The 24,540-nt window shown below is 29.0% G+C and overlaps 4 protein-coding genes and 1 non-coding gene across 7 annotated transcripts; 2 read left to right on the plus strand and 3 right to left on the minus strand.

Moving 5' to 3' along the window:
* Nucleotides 1-3,550: 3,550 nt before the first annotated feature.
* On the minus strand, nucleotides 3,551-3,622 carry TRNAP-AGG. Its single transcript has one exon. It is a non-coding gene; the product is annotated as a tRNA-Pro (tRNA).
* Nucleotides 3,623-9,013: 5,391 nt separating this feature from the next.
* On the plus strand, nucleotides 9,014-12,874 carry LOC124926422 (uncharacterized hydrolase YugF-like). Of its 2 annotated transcripts, none has more exons than XM_047466645.1 (10): nucleotides 9,014-9,298; nucleotides 10,710-10,804; nucleotides 10,890-10,987; nucleotides 11,075-11,124; nucleotides 11,206-11,301; nucleotides 11,354-11,458; nucleotides 11,743-11,835; nucleotides 11,941-12,036; nucleotides 12,134-12,199; nucleotides 12,314-12,874. In XM_047466645.1, exons 1-10 carry the CDS (start codon nucleotides 9,101-9,103, stop codon nucleotides 12,506-12,508), a joined length of 1,092 nt encoding a protein of 363 aa, XP_047322601.1. In that variant the 5' UTR covers nucleotides 9,014-9,100; the 3' UTR covers nucleotides 12,509-12,874. The 2 variants fall into 2 exon arrangements, with proteins under 2 accessions (XP_047322601.1, XP_047322602.1); XM_047466646.1 differs by having other exon boundaries at nucleotides 11,369-11,458.
* Nucleotides 12,875-13,280: 406 nt separating this feature from the next.
* On the minus strand, nucleotides 13,281-14,918 carry LOC124926423 (PLASMODESMATA CALLOSE-BINDING PROTEIN 3-like). 2 transcript variants are annotated; one of them, XM_047466649.1, is made up of 4 exons: nucleotides 14,775-14,918; nucleotides 14,453-14,695; nucleotides 14,342-14,381; nucleotides 13,281-13,815 (listed from the first exon to the last, which is right to left on the minus strand). In XM_047466649.1, the coding sequence occupies exons 1-4, from the start codon at nucleotides 14,842-14,844 to the stop codon at nucleotides 13,593-13,595; spliced, it is 576 nt and encodes a 191-aa protein (XP_047322605.1). In that variant the 5' UTR covers nucleotides 14,845-14,918; the 3' UTR covers nucleotides 13,281-13,592. The 2 variants fall into 2 exon arrangements, with proteins under 2 accessions (XP_047322605.1, XP_047322604.1); XM_047466648.1 differs by having other exon boundaries at nucleotides 13,281-13,818; nucleotides 14,775-14,917.
* Nucleotides 14,919-17,586: 2,668 nt separating this feature from the next.
* LOC124928029 (putative pentatricopeptide repeat-containing protein At1g26500) lies at nucleotides 17,587-19,338 on the plus strand. Its single transcript, XM_047468553.1, has one exon. It carries the CDS (start codon nucleotides 17,668-17,670, stop codon nucleotides 19,231-19,233), a length of 1,566 nt encoding a protein of 521 aa, XP_047324509.1. The 5' UTR covers nucleotides 17,587-17,667; the 3' UTR covers nucleotides 19,234-19,338.
* A 773-nt stretch (nucleotides 19,339-20,111) lies between these two features.
* Nucleotides 20,112-24,259, minus strand: LOC124928028 (probable methyltransferase PMT5). Its single transcript, XM_047468552.1, has 10 exons — nucleotides 24,120-24,259; nucleotides 23,870-23,907; nucleotides 23,046-23,753; nucleotides 22,831-22,966; nucleotides 22,513-22,753; nucleotides 22,186-22,411; nucleotides 21,917-22,074; nucleotides 20,935-21,238; nucleotides 20,722-20,854; nucleotides 20,112-20,626 (listed from the first exon to the last, which is right to left on the minus strand). The coding sequence occupies exons 3-10, from the start codon at nucleotides 23,552-23,554 to the stop codon at nucleotides 20,477-20,479; spliced, it is 1,857 nt and encodes a 618-aa protein (XP_047324508.1). The 5' UTR covers nucleotides 23,555-23,753; nucleotides 23,870-23,907; nucleotides 24,120-24,259; the 3' UTR covers nucleotides 20,112-20,476.
* Nucleotides 24,260-24,540: the final 281 nt, after the last annotated feature.

Consider the following 24,540-nt stretch of genomic DNA (forward strand, 5'->3'; position numbering starts at 1 on the left):
CTTTGTTTTTTTATTATTATTATTATAGGGAAAAAATAATTTTTAAAAAATGAATAAAATCTCAAAATAAAATCCCAAAAATCTTGGATTCTTTTATAAATGTTTTGATTAAAAACAAATTTGTCTTGTTTCTGGGTATGGCCTTAAAGTTTGGCGAACTCTAGGTTCGGCTACGGGCTACCCTTAGCCTATTTTCCCTCAATTCCCTATAAAAGTTTTATTTAAAAAAAATAAATAATGATAAACTTAAGTGAGTTAATAAATTAATTATACTAATTTTTAATATTTGTTAACAATATAATATTATATATTTTAATTTTTTTTTTTTAAAAAAATATATAAAAATAAAATGAAGGAACTGTTTATCCCCTCTAGAATTACACATCCAATACATTGATATATGATACATCATATGCTGGAAGGGACACCAAAGGCAGCCAGAAATAGTTCGGCTAAGGATAGAATCGGACTTTTTACAGTCTTGTCTTTCTAACTGGTATTACCAATGCAATTTTATATTTTTTCACCTAAAACTATAAATATTTTTTTTTAAATTTTTTTAAATTAATAATTATAAATATTTCAATTAACAAAATATATATCCAAATTAAATATATAACAACAATATCTTATATAAAACATTTCATAATACCTATCAAAAATATCAATATAATAAATTTTAAATGAAAAAATATACAATAATAATTAACAACTATGAAAACACACTTATTGTTCTAAAAAAAACTATGAAAACATATTTTTCCTTACATTTTTAGAAGCAACTTTTTTATTTAAGTTATCATATCCTAATGGTTCTAAGCACTCATTTTCAATTGATATCATCATTAATCTAAATAAATCTTATTCGATCATTTTAATCTAAAATATTTAAACTAATTTTTAGTACAAATATTTAATTAGATCTAGACTTTAAAAATAGAAAGAAAAATAAAATACCTGTTGATTAGTGTCGAGTGATATGTTTTTCGTAATAGCTGTTATTGATGATACAATATCTATCTCTACTCTCCTCTGCAATAAGAAAATATAATGATAGATATTTTTATTTTTAAAGTGATTAAAATTAAGGATAAATAATAAGAAAAATTAAAAACTAACTGAATAAGTAACATCATTAACTCAAAAGAAGAAATTTAGGATTAAAAAATTAAAAGAAGAAATTTAGGATTAGAAAATTATTATGTGAATTTGAAGATCGATAAAATTATATAAGAGAAGTTAAAAATTTACGGATTAGTATTAGATATAAGGTTAAAAAAGAGTTGAGTTCGATTAGGGCTAAAAAAATTACCATTAATATTATTAATATTAATTAAATATTAGGTTAGAAAATAGTGGCAAAATAAAAGAGATATATGTTATATAATATTTATTTATTATGAAAAGAGAGAAAAAAAAATTAATATTAATAATATAATATAATATAACTATTTTACAAAAATTTGTGTCTATAAATTTGGGGTATGCAACTGCATTATACATTAATAAAATCGAATTACCTGATTATAAAAATAAAATAGAAAAATAGAATCTTATTAACTAATTAATACGAGATTGATATTCAAGTCAACGATGCCAGCTATAATACACTGTCAGAAAGCTATCCCTTGACCATGCTGAAAAAAACTACTTTTATTTTTACAACAAAAACAAATTAACGCATTCTAGTATATATCAATTTTTTAAAATTAAATTACATGATTCATAAATTAATTTTATGATAATGAAAAAAAATATTATATCACTATTAATTTTAGTTTAGTAATTTTTAAATAATATAAATATAGTAACATAATTACTTAGTTTAATTAATTAAGATATTCCATGTTATGGAATATTCCAACTGAATCCACTCATTTTATTGGGTAGCAATAAATTTTATTAATTTGGTAAAGAATCTTAATTTATGTTCATTTATCTCAAAATCAATTCACATCAAATTCCAATATTGCCCTCATTTAATTTGAAGTATTAAAGCATGAATCATAAAAGTCAGTTGTGGGTAGTGGTTATAAATTGACAGAGATATTTATTGCAAAAGAAAGAAATTGACATATATATATTTATTTAGGTAAGCAAATTCTCACACGGCTATGTGAAAATATGTTTATTTATATATGTCACCTTTTTTTAACCTTATCAAAATTACCTAATATTTGAAATAGTAACAAATCTGACGTAGTATAAATAGCCCATTCTTATAACGGATGGAAAATCAATTATTTGAAACTTTCTTCTAATGCAAAAAAATGAGTGAAAAAATAAAAACTATAAAAATAAAATTGAAAAAGAAAACTATAAGGTCTTGTTTGGATTTGGGTTTTCCAAATAACCCAACAAAATCAAGTATCACTTCACTCCCTACTCATATATCAAATAAATCAATTCATAACCAAAATACTAAAATACCTATTATTTTAAATTATTATTATTTATTTTATTTATATAAAAAAACTGATATTCTTACCCTAAGATCCTGGTTCGAATCCGTCAAACAAGTTATACGTTCAGTTAAATAGTTATGTGTATTTGCGGGCTACATTCTTAATCAGTTGTCTCATTTAAACTTTTTATAGCCTACTGACAGCAAGAGGTGAATATTCTCACTCTAAAATCTATAGTTTGAACCCGTTAGGTGACATATTCCGCGTTTGATTAAATGGTTAAATGTGTTTTGCGTGCTACATGTTTAATTTGTTGTCCCATTTTATTTTATTTATATATATTAATACTTTTAAATATTTCTATCAAAAAAATATCATGCATTATATTAAATAACTGAAGGCCTAAAATGGATGTATACAATATTATAATTGTTTCAATTTACCTGGACATTACGGGTGGATAGAATACCATATAAAACTATGTCAAATTAATATATGTAAATAAACCATCATTTTCAGCAAGAATAAAAGAAGATTTTATACTTTTTATTTTATATTTTCAGTTTTGTAAATGATACTACATAAAATAAATAAATAATAATAATACTCCAAATATATTTGTCCCAAGGAAATTAAAATAAAAAATTTACTTAAATGGATGATTTAGTTATACTACTACTAATAATAATAAATCAATTACACAAAAATGAATGATAAAATATAATTATAAAATTACTTACATGATTTTATTTAAATAAGTGATTATTGTTTTTTGAATTTGTACAGATAATTTTACTTTTATTTTTCTTCTTAAATCGTAATAATAAAATAATTTGTAAATTTTAAAATCGTACAAATTTTAACTAGTGTAAAAACTTATTTAAATAAAACCAATTAACCACATTCATAATTTTAACTAAGTGCAATCTAATTTAGTGGTTAATAGTTTCATTTTAGATATAAAAAAAATAGAATAACTAAATATTTTGTTCCAAATAGGTCTCAACCAATAATGTAGCAATGTGAATATGTGAGTGTTTAATAGTAACAAAACTAAACTCATAATTTCTTATTTATAGACCAAGATTTATCATAAATTACTTTCCTTTAATAGATTTTTTAGTGACAAAATTAAATAAAAAATAGGGGCATTCCGAGAATTGAACTCGGGACCTCTTGCACCCTAAGCAAGAATCATACCACTAGACCAAATGCCCATTTGTTATTTAAATTTATTATATATGTATCTATACTAATTAGAATTAGATTTAGTTTATTAAATATATCTTAACCTTTAAATGCATAAAGTGATAAGAATTGTAGTAGTTTGTAAATTCAATACCAGTTTAGGTGTAAGAAAGAGCAATTATTGACTATGCCACTTATTCATAATTCAAATGGAATCCCACTTATATTTATACCTAGATTAAAAAGATTGGATGAAATAGTATTTTTAGTTAAAGTTATTAGTACTCACAAAAATTTCGTACTACTCTATTTATAAAGTGAGCCAAGATCGCATATTCAGAATAAACTTATGATATTAGTGTTTTTAGAAAAGACGAACTAAGTTGGATATTAAGTTAATTATCACGATATAAGCAAAAAAATGTTTTATTTTTTTAGGCACACAAATAATTTTGATCCATTTTGATCTTAATTCATTCAATCATGAGGCTTCAAAGGAGATGTGACCTAAATAACTTCAAACTATCATTGGGGAGAAGATCCAAACATAACAATAATACTTTGTAATTGTTTATAACTTATGTGATATTTTAGGTGTTTAGTGTAAGCATAAAGTTGTATCTCAGACATAGAACATATCGTTGTCTAATTTACTTTTTGTTTTAAGTTTTTTTCATTTTTAAAAATACCACATGATGGTAGCCTTCGAAAAAGTGTTAATATATATAATAAAAACACAAATGAATAAAATCTCTAATAAAAATATAAATGAAGAAACTTTAAGTTATTATAAACAAGGTGGGTCAAATAGGGCCCAGGTTCGTCTGCACCAGCCCAGTGCATCCATCTCCCCTGCTTCATTTAATAAGGAGCCGCCACAAATTAGAAAATATCAAATTTTGCGGGACACATCAAAGAAAATAACTTAATCCATTGATTAATCTAACATATTGCGCCCTAATTAATCTTCCATCCAAACCAAACTTGATGGTTAATTAATAATTGATATTCACTTAAATAGGTTTTCTACAGCTAAATATATTGATTCGAGCCGATTTCTCATCCCAAATAGGTATTTACGCTAGATTTCACTCTGTTAACTCATTACTCACATTCATTGAATTCCCTTTTCTTTTTCCAATTTGAGAAAATCATACTTAATTAGTGATTTCAAAAAAAAAATACCACACAAACTAAGAGTAACTAATATTATTAGAAAAAGGGGACGAGAAAAAAAGTCAATATGATAAAAAAGATGGATATGGAGACAATATAAGTTGAGATAGTTAGATGGTAATTTTTGTTCATTATAATATGTGTTTTGTAATGTGATTTGACTACTACTACCCTTCATAAAATTTTGGGTCTTTTGTTTGTTATCGTACAATCAAAATTAGGAATTGTCTAGTTTTAATTATTAACTATTCAACTTTTTGAACTTCTTATTGAAATAATGTTAAACCATTTTAAAAAAATAATTATTATTATTAGAAAATGATTGAAAAAGAATTTGGAAAAAGAATGACGTAAAAAAATATATATATATTTTTCTTCTATGTAGTTACCCTTTTTTTTTTTTTTTTTTACAATATCATGTCAAAAGTTGTCCCCCACCTTAATCCTACTATTATTATTTATGAAAGATTAAAATATAATATTTTTAAAAATTTAGTCATATGTAGAACCATATATATGATAGGAGAAAAAATTAAAATAAGAAAGTGTAATAACCATTCATTTTCTAATTTATTTTAATATTTGATTTTTTAATTAAATAAAAAAATAAAACTCAACATAACTCGTTTTATTTATAATTTCTTTTTATATTTTAAAGTGGACTTTAATTTTAATTTCTTAATTTATTTTAAATGATTAAATATTCAATGTTAAAAATTATTGAAAATAGTTATTGATAAATAGTTAAATAATGTGAGAAGTAATTTGTATTTTTATACATAGTTTATTAAGTTTGAAATTCATCTAATTTTAAATATTAACATAGTTAGTTAATGAAATATATATATATATATATATATATATATATATATATATATATATATATATATATATATATATATTATTTTGTTTTTCACTAATATTATTTTATTTATTTATATATTTTAAATTTTTATTTAATAATATTTTTTCTTAATTAATATATTTATTTACTTTATAAACAATATTATTAATTCTTATTTTATTTGTATTGAACTTTTATTTTCACTTTTTATTTAATAATATTTTTTCAAAAATAATATAATTACTTTTTTTTATACACAATAATATTAATTATTAATTAAATTTAACAATAATAACATAACATATTATATAAAAAAATACAACTACAATAATATTATAAATTAAATAATAAATATTTATCAACTATTTAAAATATATCAAAATATAGTACAATTAATTATTTTAATTTTATCTGATATCTGAATATATATATTAGTATTTATTATATTTCATGAATATATTTATAAAAATAATTAATAATATTAATATCAATACAAAATATAATAATTAATATTTTTATTGTAATTAAACTAATCTCATTTTTTATAATACATAAATCATTTAAAATAATTTATGTATAAAGATTAAAAAAAATTATGTTAAATATATTAATGAGTTTAAAATGTCATTATATATGTAATTTTATAAATCAAAATAATAAATATATAAAAATATAGTACTTTTAATTATTTGTTTGATATATATATATATATATATATATATATATATATATATATATATATATTGATTTATTTATATTTTTATATAGGAATAATTAATAATTTTAAAATATTTTGATATATTTAAAATATTTGATACATATTTTTTTATTTTAATAATTAATATTATTAGTTTAAATAAAAAATATTTATATTATTTAAAATATAATTTATTAAATAAAATAAGTTGAAATTAAATAAGAAAATATTTAATAATTATATTAATTAAAAGTCATATTTAAGTAATTATATTAATTTTTAAAGTTAATAAAAAATATATTTTATATTTATTTAATATTTTATAAAATAAAATCAACCACAAAATATCTTTAAAAAAAACAAGATGAATTTTAAGAAAAAAAATGCCAATACCGTTTTAATTTATTTGAGATGATGTGTTAACTTCCCATTAAATGGTGAAGGAGATGGGTGTGGGACTATGTCCAAAAAAACATGACAAGTCAAATAGTGGTTTGTTTGATGAGTTTTTTCATGATAACTAGAAGACTTAACCTAATTATTAATAGAAGACTTGAACCTAATTATTAATAGACGTCTCTATTATCAATTATTTATTTTTATTATATCAACTAATCATCAATCAAATTTAGTAACTTGTTAAACTGTTTTATTTAAAATCAAATCCGTTATCAAATTGAGAGTGACTTAGTAGATAAATTTGAACTCATATTTATTTTATGAACAAAACAATTATTCATTTTCCAATCTCTCAAGTAAATGTAGAATATGTCCAAACATCTATCAAGTAAATGTAGAATATGTCCAATTATCATATCTCATGAATTAATCTTAGACAATTTGTTAAAATCTTTAAAATTTATCGGATGAAAATTAAATAATGAGACTAAAATGAAATATGAATGATGAGTCTAATAAATATTTTTTAAATATAATACTTGTCTGGTAATTTTGTATGCGTGTCATTATTTTGATTTAGATATCTTAATTTGTCTAGTTTATATTAACTTTAAAGTTAATATGATTTTACCTATTAAATAAACAAAGTACTGTGAAAAATGCTTTTATTAAATAAAAAAACATTTCAATTCCTCTCAACTATATATAATCTACATTACTATATTTCGGTATAGAATATAAATTTCTAAACAAAGTTTTCTTACCATTGTTCTAATTATTAATTTTTTAATTTATGAAGTTAACTAAATAACAAATTAAAATATTTTTGTAGTTAAAGATTCTTGACAGTTAAATTATCATTCAGGGAATTATTAGACCAATATAAGTATCCTAAAACTGAATTGAATTTTAAGTTCAACTTATATATATTGATTTATTTATATTTTATATCTTATAAATATAACCTTACACCTCTCATAACAAGCCTATAATTTAAAATTACTTTTTAATAACCAATTATTTTTAATAAATGTTTTAAAAAATGTATGGTATACACATATTTATTACAGGCCAGGAACTAATTAAACATCATTCGACACGTAATGACAGTTAATACAAACTACACATATTTAATTCCCTTTCTAAATAGAGGATTTTTAATGAGCTTATTCTGTTCATCTTAAAGTGGTGGGTCTTAAGTGGTTATGGCCTCCCATGTGGATTATTGTTTTAAAGTTCAATCCTAGTCTTCACGTCACCTCAAATTAAGGAAGTTATATATAAAAAAAGAACAATAAAATGAATTATATTAAAGTCTATTTTTAATTTGATATTTTTACATAATTTTTTTTTTGAAAATTACATATATTTAATTTAGTCTAATAATTTATTTTGAATAATGATAATAGTTATAGTGTTATATTTGTTGTTTTGTTTATTTATTAGCATATACATGATTTTTTTTTAAATGATTCCTTAAGTTATAAGTTATAATGTATATTACTTTATTTAGTATAAATATATATTTTTTGAATCATAAATCTGTATTATTTTTTTTTTTTTTAAGTATTTTGATTTTTGATTAACATATATTTTTGAGATGGATCAAACATGAAAATAATGTATAATAAAACAACTCATTTGAAAATTAAAATTCATCTCAAATTTTAGTTGTATCTTATATGAGAATATAAGATCATTTATTTTTTTGAGAAAAATTAAAATTTTAAATTATGTGCAAGTTAAATTTTGATTAGAGCGAGTTAAATAGTTAAAATGGTACTAAATTTATTCACTAAGAAATAAAAAATTCAAGTTCATGTAAAAAGTAAAAAATAAAAAATAAAAACAATTTTTTTAAGATAGATACAAATAAAATTTTAATAATTTTTTTTTTTTTTTAAAATAGTCTATCCCAATAACAAAAATATGACATGAAAAAATAAAAGTTACCAAACATATTATCAAGTTCAATAAATCATTATGAAGAACAAATAACTCTATGAACTATTTCACCAATTTTTCGAAACGAATATCAAAATGAATCATAATAATAGTAATAAGAATGAAACGAATCAGACAATTGCGATAATTGAAAATTTGACAATTTCTCTAACGAAAAAATTAATAAAAAATATATTTAATTGAAAAATATAAATTTAGAAATAATAAAATCCAAAATATTTGTATACAAAAATGGCAATTATTAAAAACAAAGGTGACCCCAGCTTTTAATTTTTTGTGAAAAAAGAAGTTATATATTAAATACTAGTGAAAACCCCCTTTGATAATTGCTATTGCCTATCGTGTCATTTGACATTCTGGCGGGCTCGATAGAGAGAAGCGCTTCGGTCGAACCGACACAGTCGCCGGATTAGACCGGCACCAGGTATGACGACGGTCACCGCTTTCTCACCAGCCGCCGTTCGACCACCAATGTGTTTCCTCAACACTGCCAGATGCCCCAAACCGTCCCGTTTCAAGGTCTCGGCCGATAATTTTCCTTCATTTCTCCCAAAACAAGTAGAGAAAATCAAAGATCCATTTGCTCGAAAGTTAGCTACTAGGATTCAGAGACTTCCAGTTCCTGTAAGTTTATTTTCGCTGTTATTTCTTTGACGATGAGTTACTGCATGGCTTGTTATTCTTTCTCTTTCCGCGTTTCCTATTAAAATAATGTGAATTTTTGGGGTTCTGATACTGCATGCGTGGTTGATTGCTTTTAAAATGTTGAAGATCTCTTCACTGTAACGTTGTTTATGGATTTATTACTGTTACATTGAGTATTTGTTTACTTAAGCATGAGGTTACTTATTTCCTTATTAGTTGAATCTGAAATCAAAACATAGGCTGCTTTTGTGCACACAAGCTTATGATCTGATCACAAACAGGAGAATTTACGAGATCATGTAATGTAACCTCTTTTGTTTATTTCTGAAGAAGATAGAAACATTTTATTTAAGCAAATAAAGTACAAAAAGTCTACTTTCATGCCTTAGAAAAGAGAGAGCACAAATATGTTACTCTGATAAAGGAAGAACAAAGACAATTACAATCCATATGCAAAACCTCACCCAACAAAATCCAATAACTAATTATTAATCATCTCTTTGACGATGTTAGAAACTCCCAGAATAAACATGTCCTGTGAAGAAAGAAATATGAAAAATAGATGCTTTTTATTAGAATGTTCTTCGATTTCTTTCACCCAGAATGATCCACTAAAGAGGAATCGAGATAATTTTTCAGTCTTTTTTAGTTTAGTGGTTTTCACCCAACTCCATTTCTCTTTTGACCGGGACTCTGCCTAAGCAGAATCTATGAAGATGATGTACTTTGAAGCCCATAAGAATCTGCTTGTTGTTTGAGTTCTGATGAAAGAAATAATGATTTATCAAGGTTAACTTTCAGCTCCGAAACAGCTTAAAAAATGATCAAAATCCTCGTAAAAGTTCTCATATATGTGGGGTTAGAGAAGGTGAAAAATACACAACTCTCTTCTATGTGAACTAGTATTCAAAAACCATACATAATTCCAATACTTCCAGCTTTGTAAATCAGAATACTTAGTGCCCCGATAACCATAGTATATAGAAAGGGGATAACAGATCTCCTTGTCTCAATCCTGTAGAACATCTGAAGAATCCATTAACCTTCGGATTGACCACCACAAAGAACAATGGGGAAGATACAAAATTGAATCCATTTGTCGCCTATAATTGAATCCCAAATATGTCGCTCTTTCACAAAGGCGGACCTAGATTCAAATGTGACTAACGAGAGAGTTTGTCTAAGTCAGTTAGATATCACCATAGCTAAAATTTTGTAGAAGATTGAGACCACACTTATAGGCCTAAAATGCTTTACATCATTTGTCCAATTCATCTGCTTGGTTACTAACACATTGCTTCTTATTTTTTATGAATGTGATTGAACAATTGTTCAATAAATGGGCATAGGAAAAAAGGCTAAATAACTGAATGTTTTGTGGCTTCCAAAGGTTAGCTTCTTAGAGAATCCAATCATGAGCAGTTGCGTGAAGCCATTGATGCAAGAGCAATCCACTCCTGTTGTGCTCCTACACGGTTTCGATAGGTGAGATTTTTGTGCAAATGAAATTACCTGGTTTCTAGAATGAAAGATCCTGGTCTTTCTAAAGTTTTCTATGGATTCATTTCAGTTCCTGCTTAGAATGGAGATACACACTTCCTCTGCTTGAGGAAGCTGGTTTGGAGACATGGGCAATTGATATTCTTGGCTGGGGGTTCTGTGATCTAGGTTTGCTTTGATCCCCAGTTCTTTTCTTTTTACCCAGTAATTGCTCTTCTTGGTAGTTTTACAATACATTATCCTTGAAATCATCAGAAAGGACTCCGCGATGTGACGTTGCTACCAAACGTGAACACCTCTATCAAGTAAGTTACGAATCCACAGTTTAATTTGTTTGACATGTTAAGAAGTCTACATTTCCTCTGAATCTATCATGTATCCTGTAGTTTTGGAAGACCTATATCAGAAGACCAATGCTATTAGTTGGGCCTAGCCTTGGTGCTGCTGTTGCTATTGACTTTGCTGTCAAATATCCTGAAGCTGTAAGGATTTCCACATACTAACAATTATTTCATAATATAATAAGAAACTCAGGGACACTTATTACAGGTTGATAGCTTGGTTTTCCTTGATGCAAGTGTTTATGCAGAAGGCACTGGCAACTTAGCAAAATTACCTAAACCAGTAGCATATGCTGGGGTACGTCCTCTCTTTTCTGTCAAATTATGATTATGTTGCTTTCGTTTTGATGAAAATTATGATACTTGGTGAAGTTATTGTTAGATGTGAGAGCCTTATTAACTGTTTAACATAAGATTATTCTTTTGCACCTGTTGCTTCTTAATAATATCCCATTTTGACGCCACTTCTAAAAAAATAATACATTAAATTGTAACAAATTCAAAACTCATAAAACATGCAAATAATTTAAATGGTTTTTTACTTGCTAAAGTTTTCATCATGACATTGATGTTGGCCAACAGGTTTATGTGCTGAAGAGAACCGCATTGCGATTTTATGGGACCTCTTTGACCTATAACAGTTTACCATTTGACACATGCTTAGAAAGGACAAATGTAAGCACTACCTATAAATTTAATCTCAAGATTGTGGACTAATTTCAATTTGATATAGTTCGTATATCTGATTTGGGTTAACACTTATTCCCTCTTAAATTTTAGGTGGGTCGTTTACATTGTCTGCTGCCTTGGTGGGAAGATGCAACTGTGGCTTTCATGACTAGTGGGGGTTATAAGGTATCTTCACAGATAAAAAAGGTATGCCTGTATTTCTCATTTCCAGTGGACAGCTGTAAAGCTTAGAAATAGAGTTCCTTTTGAGCATTTCTTTTTATGTGGTCATGTAATAATTCAGGTGAAGCAGAGGACACTTATCATATGGGGTGAGGACGATCGAATTATCAGCAGCAAACTTGGCGTGGTAAGCACTTATTCAAAGCATGTCCAGTTAATACTTATGCCGTTATTCTAAAAAAGCTTGCAAATGAAATATATATATAAGAAAAGTTACTTTGTCTATTGCATGTTTAACCAGAGATTGCAATGTGAACTTCCAAACTCAAAACTTCGTCTAGTGCCAGAATGTGGTCACATCCCTCATCTAGAAAAGCCCACTGTTGCTGCAAAGATGATATTGGAGTTTTACAAAGAGAACCAACAGTTAGAGAGTTCTGTACGTTCTGCTAATAAAGGTTCCCTTTCTTCTCCATTCAAGCTTGTGCGCCCTTAGAGGTTGGAGTATTTGCTCTGCAAAAACTATTCCATTTCTGTCCGATGCACATTCCCCAAAATTACCGAGTCAGTGTTCTTTTACCAGTTTTTCTAAAGAGGGCTGTGATATCCCATAGTGGTTGTGTTAGTAATGGACACTTGCAATACTTAATTGTCACAAGTTGAGAGCAAAGAACATGAACAATGACATTATAGTTAAAATGTCAAGCTCAATGCAAGTTCTTCCAATGAAATATACAAAATACAAAAACAGACTGGTCCACTTGTTTGGGACAGTGTTGTGGTTTGTAAAACCTTTTTGAGTCGTAATAAACGGTGTTAGGATCCTAGTCAGAATCCCCAGTTCTCATTTTGTTCTCTTTTTTATTTTCAAATAGCATCAGAATGTTTTACTGTGCTTCCTTCCATTTTGTTCTGTGTTTGTGGGGGAACAGGTGTAATTTGATGTAATTGCATATATGTTTAAGATTACCTATAGGGATTTAGGGTTAAAAAATCAACTTAATGACCTGCTTTCTGAATACAAAATTAATAAAAAACAAGACTTTTCTATGTCTAATCTTATCTGATAACTTGGCATCTTAAGGTAGAACTGTTTTACTTTTACCCAAAAACTTAGGTTCTCTTTTTGACTTTTATAATGGTCTAAGGTGTGCCCAACTCTAGGCTATCCTCTAGTAGAAGGGGCAAAACTGAAATTTCACAGGCATCCCAATAATTCACTTAAATAGATTAATTAATACCTCTTGATAATACTCACCAAAAACATAAGAATAAAATGATATATGGTACCAGATTCTCATTAAAAATTAATTAGGAAAAATAAATAATATATATAGTCTTAAGTCTTAGTATATGATGTACAACAGATGGTGACAGTCTAGAAAAAAGAAGAAAAGAGGTTATACCTCTACCCCCACCACTTAAAAAAAGGGGAATCAAATTCCCAAGGCTTTTCTCATAGGTAGGGGAAAGAAAACATATAGCCAGTGGGGGTTGTGTCCAGTCTAGATAGTTCTATGCTACCAACCCATCTCTAGAATATCATCATCCATGGAGAAATCTCATCCACACATCAAATTTCAAGAGCTCATTATCCACTCCTCTCTTCTTAAGCATAAGATGTATGAGAGAAATAGTGTCAAAGTAAATGACCCTAATAGATTTGAATTGTGAAGGGCTGAAAGGGCATTGTTGTCGAAGCCCCCTATGGGTGAGGGGCTGCTGAAGCTTGGAATGTTGCTTCCGTTGTTGATTGTACTCGGAGGCGGCGTGGCTGATGGAATTATACCCGGAGATGGTGTGCTGCTGTTAAAGTAAAAACTTAAGACTCAAATTGTATAGTCATGTACAATGACATAATTACCCTTCACCAAAAAAGATTACAGTAGTTAAGGAAAACATGGCAATTTAGTGCCAAGATTACGCCTATTGAGCATGTTATATTAGTATTATGACACGAATTCCTGGCTAGATATAACCCATTAGGTGTGAAATAGCACTGAAAAATATCTAACATTGAGTGGAAAAACATGTTTGAAGAATGAATAAAAAATATCTTGGCTTTGGACAAGAGGACAACATAGCCATAGAATTTCAACATCATAACAGCTCATACCTCTGAATAGACAATCTTAAGAGTAAGTATATTAATGTCGGTTGTTATTGTCTTAGATTTACCCTTGTCTAACTATTGCTTTCACACCAATATTATCCAATTGTTTTTTACCAAACAGTAAAAAAAAAGGAAGTTTACTGTTGTTATAGTTAGTAGATGATTTGATAGATAAAGAAGGGGATTTGAGAAAATTGCATAAATCAGAAGAATTACCTTGAGGAACTTGATGGGTAAATACAGGAAGCACTCTGGCCTGCAGAAAGGTAAAAATTTGTTCACATAACTCCATGAAAGATGATTAGAAATAGATGAAAGCTAACTAACCAGTAGGGGGAGTTAAAGAAGTCATAGCAGTGCCTGAAAAATCACAGCTACCATTAACCTGTAGTTTTCTCTGGTAATAGCTGTTGACAGCATAATTACAGTGGTCTTTAATTGTGTTTGGGTTATTACAAGTCCCGTTTTGAAGGATGGGGCTGCAATCAGCCCCAGATCCACAAGCATAATCTATGTTTTTCTGAAGAAGGAGGTCACCCTCTCCATCTTTACACACACAGTATGTAGCCCCTGTATTATTTGCCCAAACAAAACAGAACCTTTAGAAATAAGACAAAAACAAACACGGGCAATAGTGAGAAATCTTTACTTGAATAGCTTGCCATGGACAAAAGGAGCACCAGACAAGTTAGAACGTTGATACCCATAATCTTGAACATGTGAAAGAGAGAGAGAGACTGACTAACTTAAAGAGAAAGGGTATGAATGGTGGGTATATATATTAGTAAATAGTGACCCCTTCAATTATAACTACTGGTCCTATAAAAACTATAAATTTAACAACCTGACCATTTTTATTTCAGCAATGATGTCTGAGCATTACCTTCCTTTTTGTCTCCTTGTTTAGACTCTGTACAAGGTTGTACATGTATGTTTTTTTCCATCAGTCTGAAATCCCAGGGGGCTGGGCCTCGAATTGAATTTTACAGAAGAGGGTCCTAATCTCTTCTTCATTTCTCTAGTTCAGTGTATTTACTATTTACTATTTACTATTTACCCAGGGGTTGTTTGGGAAATATCCAAAACCCACATGTGTTTTTTCCATATGAAAATGATAGGCCTCTGAAATTTATGGTAACCTTTTATGTTTGGCGCTTCCTTTTCTTGACTTGTTTTTGGTTATTATGTTTGACATTGCTTTTGTTCATTATAGTCAAATGCATATACGCCTTACAACTTAGATGAATGTATATTATTTGATTTTGAAGGCTTGTTTAGGCCATTTTTTTTTTGTTTAAAAAGAGAAGAAACCGAACCGATATGCAAGATGTTGCAACTTGCAATCTGTTGTTGACTGATTATAATTTGTTTCTTGGCAGTTTTTTCTGGTGTTTGTAAAGGGTTTGATGATGTGATTGTGAAGATATAATAAAGCATGAGCTAACAACTAAGAGATAAATGAGAAAGTGTATGAGCTATCAGAATTCAGATACAGCTAAACTATATTATATGAAGTTGGGAACATTTCTTTGTGATGATCACTTTTAGAATTAATAATAATAATAATGATACTCAATTACTGTGTTGGAAATGTTCAGTTGCTTAAAAAAGGAGAATAAATGATTCAATTTCTTAATAATAATACTCAATTACATATATTTAGATGTTTTTCCCTTTGTACCAATTAGGCTATGTTACTATATGTTCATGATATGCATAAATCATGAATTTATGATCATGGGTTTCATCTGATCCCCTCCTGATTATAATATATGAAATGATATTTTCTTTTGTACAAATTCATCACTACAAAGATTTCATTTTTTTTCTTGAATTTTAAGAAGTTAACACAACATAGACACAAGTTTGAAAAAAAAACGAGATTTTAGTACCATGGTTCAAAATAATTTAGGAGATTTGTGATTTTTTTCCTTTGGAAATTTGCTATGTTTATGACTCCTTGATTTCTTTCATTTTTGTTTAAAATAATTTGTTTTGGGTAGTTTTCTATTATTTTGTTTGTAGTAGGCAGGTCTTTTGAGAATCTTTTCATTTATGAATTAAGAAGTTGGTTGAACCAACTACAAGTTCTTATAATTTTATGTAATTTTTTTTTGAGGTTTTATACAATTTTAAAAAAAAAAACTTTATATATACGAGTCCAAGAAAGACTCACATAGAGCTAACCAGTTTAGATTTTCATTTTTGTTTTTAAATTATCTCTTTATTTATCATATTATTATCCTTTTAATTAACTATAATATTAAAATACTCATAATTTTTTAATAAAGAAAGATATTTTAATAATTAAACTAATTAAAATTTTAAGTATTTTTTTTTTTCATCAAATAAGATTTTTAAATTATTCAAATGTGTGGGTTGGAGGATTGGGTGGTCAAGAGTGGTGAATGATTGAAACCTGATAAATGTTTGATACCTGAATATTATATTTAAATTATTTTTAGAGGATTTTATAGTTTAATCCATTTAATACAATCCAACCCATAACTATAAATATAGATTACAATTATAATTTGTCTTGTTTCTATCAAAATTGTTTGTGTCCTTATTAATATTATTCCAATTCTGCCACATTATTAATAAATATAATTAAATATATAACATTGTCTATATATTTATTTATTTTTCATATTTTATATATTAAATATATAACATCGTTTATATATTTATTTATTTTTCATATTTTATAAGAATTTATATATAATAATATAAATTTTGTAATATTAATCAATATATATATAAAATATAAAAAAACGTATATATTATTTTATCAATTTTATATTTTTATAAAATATTGTATAACATTGTGTTGCTGGTATTTTTTGAAATCGAATGAAACGAGAATGATAATAAAAAAAATTCGAAATAAATTGTGACGAGATGGTAAGCTCATTCTCGGTCTCGATGTCCATTTTTTTATTTTTGGTTTTTAAGAATGATGAGTTTTAAGAATGATGAGTTCTCCTTCTCTTTTGGAATGTGACAAATAAGAGTGAGTTAAATATATAAATCACAAACACATTTAACTAGACAAATAAGCCTCGTCACCTTATGGACTCAAACCTAATATCTTATTTGACCATAGATATGGACTCAAACCTAATATCTTATTTGACCAAGATATCTATGTTTTTTTTCTTGCAAGAAGAGGGGATAGTATATCTAATTGTAAGTGGGTGAATCTCAATACCTAAGGCTAATATGTTTATACTAGATAGTTATAGTGCTTAAATTGTTTTTTCTTAGGGTTATGATAGATTATATTGGTGTTTATCCAAATTTCTAAACCTAATATGTTTTAATAGTATTTTTTTAACAAACCACTATGTAAATATATTATATATGGTTTTCAATTGTATTTTCATCGATTACAAAAGTTTATACAAATAAAAAAAGTTAGAAGAAAATGAAGGGTTAAATAATGGATTATTAAGGTCTTATGCCCATTTCAAGATCCTCACGGCGGAGGCAGCCAGTAACACCACCGACGGCGATAACTCTCTTTTCTTACTCTTATCAGTATGAATGCTATTAGAGGAGGAGGAGGAAGAACGATTGGTAAACAAACCCTAACAAACCTCTTCATCCTCACTCAATGCCCCCGGACTTTCGCCGCCGATTCTCTTCTTCAAACGCCGTCCATCACTCCCGTCGATTCATCGCACCTCCTCCGTGTCTGCACCGTACTTTATCAACAACAGAACGCCCCAGATAAAAAACTCCATTCCAGACTCGATCGTTGCGATTTCAATCTCTCCCACGAATTCTTCCTCCAAGTCTGCAACAAATTCCCCTATTCATGGCGACCCGTTTACCGATTCTTCCAGTTCACCGAAACAAAGCCCCATTTCAACCACACCTCCATCTCACTCAACAAGATGATCGACGTCATCGGAAAATCACACAACATCGATCTCCTCTGGGGTGTTCTTCGCGAGATTGGCCAACGTCGACTCGCCAACGGTAACACCTTTCGAATTGGAATCAAAACGTTAGCTTCGTCTCGTGATTTGAGGAAATGCGTTGAATTCTTTCATATCATGAATAGGTATGGATGTTCTTACAGTTTAGATAGACTGAACATGGTGGTTGAGACATTATGCAAATCAAAACATGTTAATGAGGCAAAACATATCGTCGTTAAATTAAGAGATTACATTAAACCAGATGGGATCACTTATAAACACTTAATCTCTGGATTCTGTGAAACTGGTGATCTAATTGAAGCCTCAAAGGTCTGGAATTTAATGGTGGATGAAGGTTTTGAACCAGATATAAACGCGGTGGAGAAGATGATTGAAACCCAGTTCAAGAAGAATCAATTCGTTGAAGGTTTAAAGATTTATCAAATGCTGACGACAACCAACAGGATTAACGATTTGGGTCTCTCTACATACAAGCTTCTCATAACCTGGTTATGCAAGAAAGAAAAGTTTGGACAAGCCCACCATGTGTTTGAAGAAATGCGTGAGAGAGGAATTGAACCAGATAATGCCATAATCGGTTCTATGATTTACGGGTTATTAACAAAAACCAGAATCAGAGAAGCTTATATGGTTATGGAAAAGGTAGAGAATCCCGATATAAACATCTACCATGGAATGATAAAAGGGTTTTTGAGATTGAAAAGACGAAAAGAAGCTACTGATGTTTTTCGAGAGATGATAAAGAGAGGTTGTGAGCCTATAATGCACACTTATGTTATGCTAATTCAAGGGCATATGGGTAAAAGGGGAAGGAAAGGAGATGATCCTTTGGTGAATTTTGATAGTATTTTTGTGGGTGGTTTGATCAAAGCTGGGAAATCTTTGGAGGCGACTAAGTATGTCGAAAGGATGATGAATAGGAAACTCGAGGTGCCGAGATTTGATTATAATAAATTCTTGCATTACTTTTCAAACGAGGAAGGTGCGGTTATGTTTGAGGATATGTCGAAGAAATTGAGAGAGGTTGGGTTATTTGATTTGGCTGATGTATTTTCAAGATACGGCGAGAAAATGGCGACCAGAGATAGAAGGAGAGACAGAGAGAAAGTTTGCATTGATTCGACTTTGAAGTCGGCTTATAATAGTGGAGAATCGGAGTAATTCGAGAAAAGTTATTTGAAATGTTTTATGAACTTTTTAAACAGTTGTAAACTAAGTTAGTTATAATTTAAACTATGTTCTTTGATTTATAGTATAGTTTTAATATGTCTAGATAATTGTACAAGTATCAATACTTAAATTTAAATAGTTATTTTTTATAATTATTGTCAATAATAAGCATATAAAACATTATTGATAGGTAGTTCAATCATCAAAGTTCAATGTTTTTAACAATGCATCATCTATACTTTATTCTGTGTATACTTTATGAATAGAATAAAGGTAATGTTATGAGATAAAAATAACCTATTTACTCTTAAGAAACTAAAAAGTATTCCTATTCCCAAGTCCCAACAATAGAGTCATAATATTAGAGAGTTTTCTATCTGAAATGTATTGTCCCATTTGAGATGATTTTTTTCGATTTAATTGAACATGTAGTTTGGCCGAAGACGAGACGGTATCCCCTTCCCCGTGTGGCTCGTTATTGTGGGCTGCCTTAAGCGAATCTTTTTTAATAGAATGTCGAAAAACATGATAGTAAAACTTCCATTCACATAATAAACTTTGATTTCAAAAATAATTTTGTGACAAGTCTATTAATACAAAAAGAAATATTACATTGAATTATTTACTATCTTAATTCTTATGATAGTAATAGATCATATATACATAACCCACTACTATCATACTATCATGACTGTGGTTTGCTAACTTCCACATTAAAAGATATATTATATGATTTGTTTTAATGATAAAAATGACAAAGTACAGATCCTAAAAATAGAATTAATCCTAACTAGAAAAAAACAATTCGACCATTAATTTAATTTAGTGGCGCACTTTTATCTCATGATTTATGCACTTAATAAACAAGCAAAATCAAATGTAAAGCCAGTGGAAGAATTGAAGAGAAGAATTACAAGTGTACATTATGATGATTTTTGTGAAGAGAGTCCTTATCGTAGTCTTCTTTCCCTTACCCTTTTCGAGGGTGTGTTTTGCAAGGAATCGAAGAAGAAACACAACTTGGAATGAAAAAATAAAATAAACAAGTGACATGCTTACATACGTGATCAAAATGGAAGAGTATGACACAGGCTATTCGCCAAATTCTAATATACAACCTGCTGCGCGAGATTGTTGGTCGATTCTTTCCAAAACCGCGACAATTAAGTCCACCAAAGAATCTATTATAATTTTATATTAAAAAATTTACCATTTTTGATCCATCATGGATGATTCATCTTCTCAGGAATTGCTTTTGGCACAAAAGTATTCTCTGGTCGCTACCATTTTGAAGGTCAATTACCCTTGCTTCAAAACGGACTTGTGTTGCTAAATATCGTGCTTTCTCTATAAGCCTCGTTTTATCTATAATAATCACCCATCCCTACAAATTCAACCAACCAACCAACAACCTTTTACATTTAAAGAAACACAAAAAAATTAAACCAAATTGAAAACTATTGATACAATAATTAATACCTCAGGACGAAGTATGCGATCCATTTCCAAGAATAAGTTTGTTAAGCTGCATCTTTCTGAAATTATATGCGATAACAGCCCGTTTGCATGAAGCATGTCATATGTCCTAGGATATGTTGGGAATGGCTCACACCTTTCACAAAAATTCAGACAAATTAGGTTAATTTGGATCTTAATCGAAGCAAGGTACATGGCAAGTAATAGATAGCTTACCAATCATGAAAAACACCGGTAAATCCTTGATCAAATAGGAGAGGAAGTGTATTACGTGCTCCGACAGGCACAACATTCATCACCCAAACTGATTTTTGTGCATCAAGAACAGCAGCATTGAAGCTTCCAAAGTGGGCATTCATATCCATTACATTTCTTATCATGTTATAAGGAGGTAATGGATCTTCATCACCAGGCCTCTTTGGATGGTCAGAAAATATTAAAGGTGTAAGTAATGACCAAAAATCTCTAGTCATTGTTCTCCAATTTTGATGATCCTCTAAGAATTCTTCAGGAACAACTCCTGCAATGTTCATATTTAATTCAACAGACTGACTTTGCTGATAATTAATCTATTCAGAAAAATAAATTTAATATAAGCAGGAGCTTGTTTTATTCGAACTTTTTTCAAAGTAATTTGGTAAACCTTGTTCAATGAGACTTTGGTTTATTTGGGAAAAATAACCAAAATACTTTTAGTATTTGAATTTTTAAAATAAAAGATGGGTTATTTTCAAATAACCTTATTCAGTATAGGTTATTGAAAAGTGGTTATTTAGGTAAAAAGACATTAAATGTATAAATAAATATATAATAAATTTTAGTATTTTTGTTGATGATTTAAATGATGACTGGATTGATAATTGAATGATGAGTTATTTGACACTAAATCCAAATAACCCTATTTTGATATAGTGATTTATTTGGATTTAATCCAAGGCTTGTTTGATATGGTTATATAAGATTATTTTCAAATAACTCACTATCCAATCAATAATCTACTCATCATTCAAATCATTAGTTAAAAATACTAAAATATCTTATATTTTATGTTAAGAATTTATTTATTTATTATATATTTATACCCTTATTGTCTTTTTTTACCCAAATAACCTTATTTTTGATAACCTAAATCAAACAAGATTATTTGAAAATACCCAGATCTTTGCTTCAGAAAACATAAAACTCAAAAGATACTTTCCATGAACTTGGAGGTCATTGATACTCAATGAAGTAGCAGAAGACTTGTTCTGGACTGGAATCCAACGCCTGTTATTCCCACTTAAACAAGGCAAAAGTGGCTGATAATATGATTGAGCATCCGAGTTTCCTTTGCAAACTGGTATATCATTTGATTTCCTACACCGATGGATATTACAGAACAAGAAAAGTAAGTCAGGTGACACCTGGAGATAGACAATATGGCTTCAGAAGCCTAAAAAACATAATCATCGCAGTCCACAATCTCACCTTGACGAGTAGCAAAGGGGATCAATAGTTTTCTGCCACATGAACGTCTCATCTTCTTGAGTCACGAGCTTCCAACAGAGTCTTTCAGCAAAACCTTGAATAGGAGACAACATGCTTGCCCTTTTTGCACTCAATGAATTTGCATGAGGCTTGGTTGAAGGTGATGTCAAAACAAAGTATCCTCCAGGCTTTAGGATTCGGTCAACCTCAATGAGGAATATCCCGTCTGGTTTAAGAGACAACGTCAAATTTGACAAACACATAAATGCAAGACCAATATATTACTACAATACAGTTATTCCAAAAGAATATTGCAAAATTAGATACCTTTTTCTTCCCAGATAATGCCACATTGAGCACAATGAACCATATCAAAAGATAATGATGGAAATGGAAGTTGCCTGGAAATAAAGTTGCCAATGATAGCTGGGAGACCTCTCTCAAGGGCCAGCTGAACTTGGCTACCAGATGCCTCATAAGCCGCAATACATGTAGCCATTACGTTTCTTGATAACAGATGAGCCCCAAAACTTCCAAAGCCACAACCAATATCTAATACATTTTGCACCTGCAATTCTAAACAAGTAAGAAAAATATACCAAGGAAACAGAAGTTCTTACTGGTTCTGAATCCACATAGACTTACACCAGCTTGAAAAAAATCTGAGTCACTTCTCAGGCCTATCATCTCTGCTATTTGGTGGGAATAATCTTTAACATCGTCATTTAAAGCTCTATCTTCAGAATGAAAAGCAATTTGGTTCTCCTCCAGTAGCATTAATCTGCAAAAGGTTTGTGATATAAAATGAAAAAGTGGAAGATAATCTAAAATATGACTGATGCTGGTTCTAGTACAATTACCTTTTAGTCATGCTACCAGAAGAAAGGAACTGATCTTTACTAATCTTTACATTTCCACTCCAGATCACATCCTTGCCTGTTGGCCACCTCAAAGGGATTTTATAGTCCTTTGGAGGATGAACCAAACAATATTGTTGATCACGGGACACGTCACAATGCCTATCAAACTCATCTCCGTTATCGTATCCAGCTAACAAATTTGCAGTTACATTGTAGCAAGGTACATAGTTTTCCCTTTCTTTACCACAAAAAGGAAGCTCACTTAAACCAACAGTTCCTACAGATAGTGACTTCAATTCCAAGTAATCAGTTGTCTGCTCCTTCAACCTTCTATAGTTTGTATAAGTATCTGGCTTGAGATTGGAAGTTATAGAATCAAAGGTACTCGAGGAAGATGATCCCAACAAAGCAATTAGTACTAGAATGCTAATCAGACACAATAGCAACCAATTGAGCGGCGGTCTAGGACCGAGGATAAGAGAGAGTTTGCTGAACCAGGAGCTTCTCATATCCAAATTCTTCAGTAAGAAGCAATCCAACTAAGAATCATAACCTATTCTAGTAAGAATTTCAACACTCCAATGATTCTTCCACAAGTCAGCAAAGCAACCTCAAGCTAAGCTTCCTCCACAAACAAAAAATATGTAGATCGCTCATCCTTAAATTCAGATCATGATGAATACACTCAGATTCATCAAAATTGTCCTTCTACAGTTTAAAAAATCAAGTCCGCTATATCTAGTAGCAGAAATTCCAACAAGCTCAAATTACAGCTTCAAACAATCAAATAAGAAGAAGAAAAGCAGAGTAAGTAGTATATATACTCCAATTAAATCGGTTACTTCTCCGCTTCCAGATCAATCTAAACAACACAACAAGTAAACAAACAATAGAACAAGTCAGCAAAAAACAATTCGCAGCTTCACATTTGGAAATTGAGAAGGTCGCAAATTCTTAGAGTAAGTAGATCGGATCTAGAAGTAAATGCTAGTGAAGGTTCGTTCAGTAACCAACTGCTACAATAAAAAGAAGATAACAAACAGTTAACAGAAGCATTAATGGAGTCTGGCATACCAGAAGTAGGCAAATTCAAGTTGAGATTTGTGGTCAGACAATTGGAAGATGACTATGAAGATGAGCTGCGATTCGCCATTGACAACGAAGAGAGAGAGTGTGGAAATATATTCTTAGAGAGAGAGAGGAGAATGATATGGAGGCCTATTTTCTCAAAAGAAGAAATAGGAGACAACCATAATCATTATTAATTAATTATTTCATTCAATTTTCTATTACTTATTTTTTACATTGTTTTGTGATAGTCGGTCCATGTAATTTGGGAAAGTTATCCAGGAAACTATCACATTTTTATCTCAACTTTAATTACAACTTCCAAAACATATATTATAAATAATTCCTCTCTCCAACATAAGTACAATTCCTCTCATAAATGTGTTTTTCTTTTTGGCTCTGTCCTATTCCAAAATGTGTAAAATAA

The sequence above is a fragment of the Impatiens glandulifera genome, chromosome 2, assembly GCF_907164915.1.
Source record: "Impatiens glandulifera chromosome 2, dImpGla2.1, whole genome shotgun sequence".
In the NCBI taxonomy this organism is placed as follows: domain Eukaryota; kingdom Viridiplantae; phylum Streptophyta; class Magnoliopsida; order Ericales; family Balsaminaceae; genus Impatiens; species Impatiens glandulifera.

Bases quoted from the DNA above. Each gene is read 5' to 3' on its own strand.
- LOC124926422 (XM_047466645.1), top strand. From the start codon at position 9,101: ATGACGACGGTCACCGCTTTCTCACCAGCCGCCGTTCGACCACCAATG. The intron at 10,988-11,074 runs GTTTGCTTTGAT...TGAAATCATCAG, and splicing joins CTGGGGGTTCTGTGATCTAG to AAAGGACTCCGCGATGTGAC. The intron at 11,125-11,205 runs GTAAGTTACGAA...TGTATCCTGTAG, and splicing joins AACGTGAACACCTCTATCAA to TTTTGGAAGACCTATATCAG.
- LOC124926423 (XM_047466648.1), bottom strand. From the start codon at position 14,844: ATGTTCAAGATTATGGGTATCAACGTTCTAACTTGTCTGGTGCTCCTT. The intron at 14,696-14,774 runs GTAAAGATTTCT...CAAATAATACAG, and splicing joins GTCCATGGCAAGCTATTCAA to GGGCTACATACTGTGTGTGT. The intron at 14,382-14,452 runs GTTAGTTAGCTT...ACCTTTCTGCAG, and splicing joins TTCTTTAACTCCCCCTACTG to GCCAGAGTGCTTCCTGTATT.
- LOC124928029 (XM_047468553.1), top strand. From the start codon at position 17,668: ATGAATGCTATTAGAGGAGGAGGAGGAAGAACGATTGGTAAACAAACC.
- LOC124928028 (XM_047468552.1), bottom strand. From the start codon at position 23,554: ATGAGAAGCTCCTGGTTCAGCAAACTCTCTCTTATCCTCGGTCCTAGA. The intron at 21,239-21,916 runs GAAAGTATCTTT...TGAACATTGCAG, and splicing joins CAATGACCTCCAAGTTCATG to GAGTTGTTCCTGAAGAATTC. The intron at 20,627-20,721 runs GTATTAATTATT...TTGAATTTGTAG, and splicing joins ATCGCATACTTCGTCCTGAG to GGATGGGTGATTATTATAGA.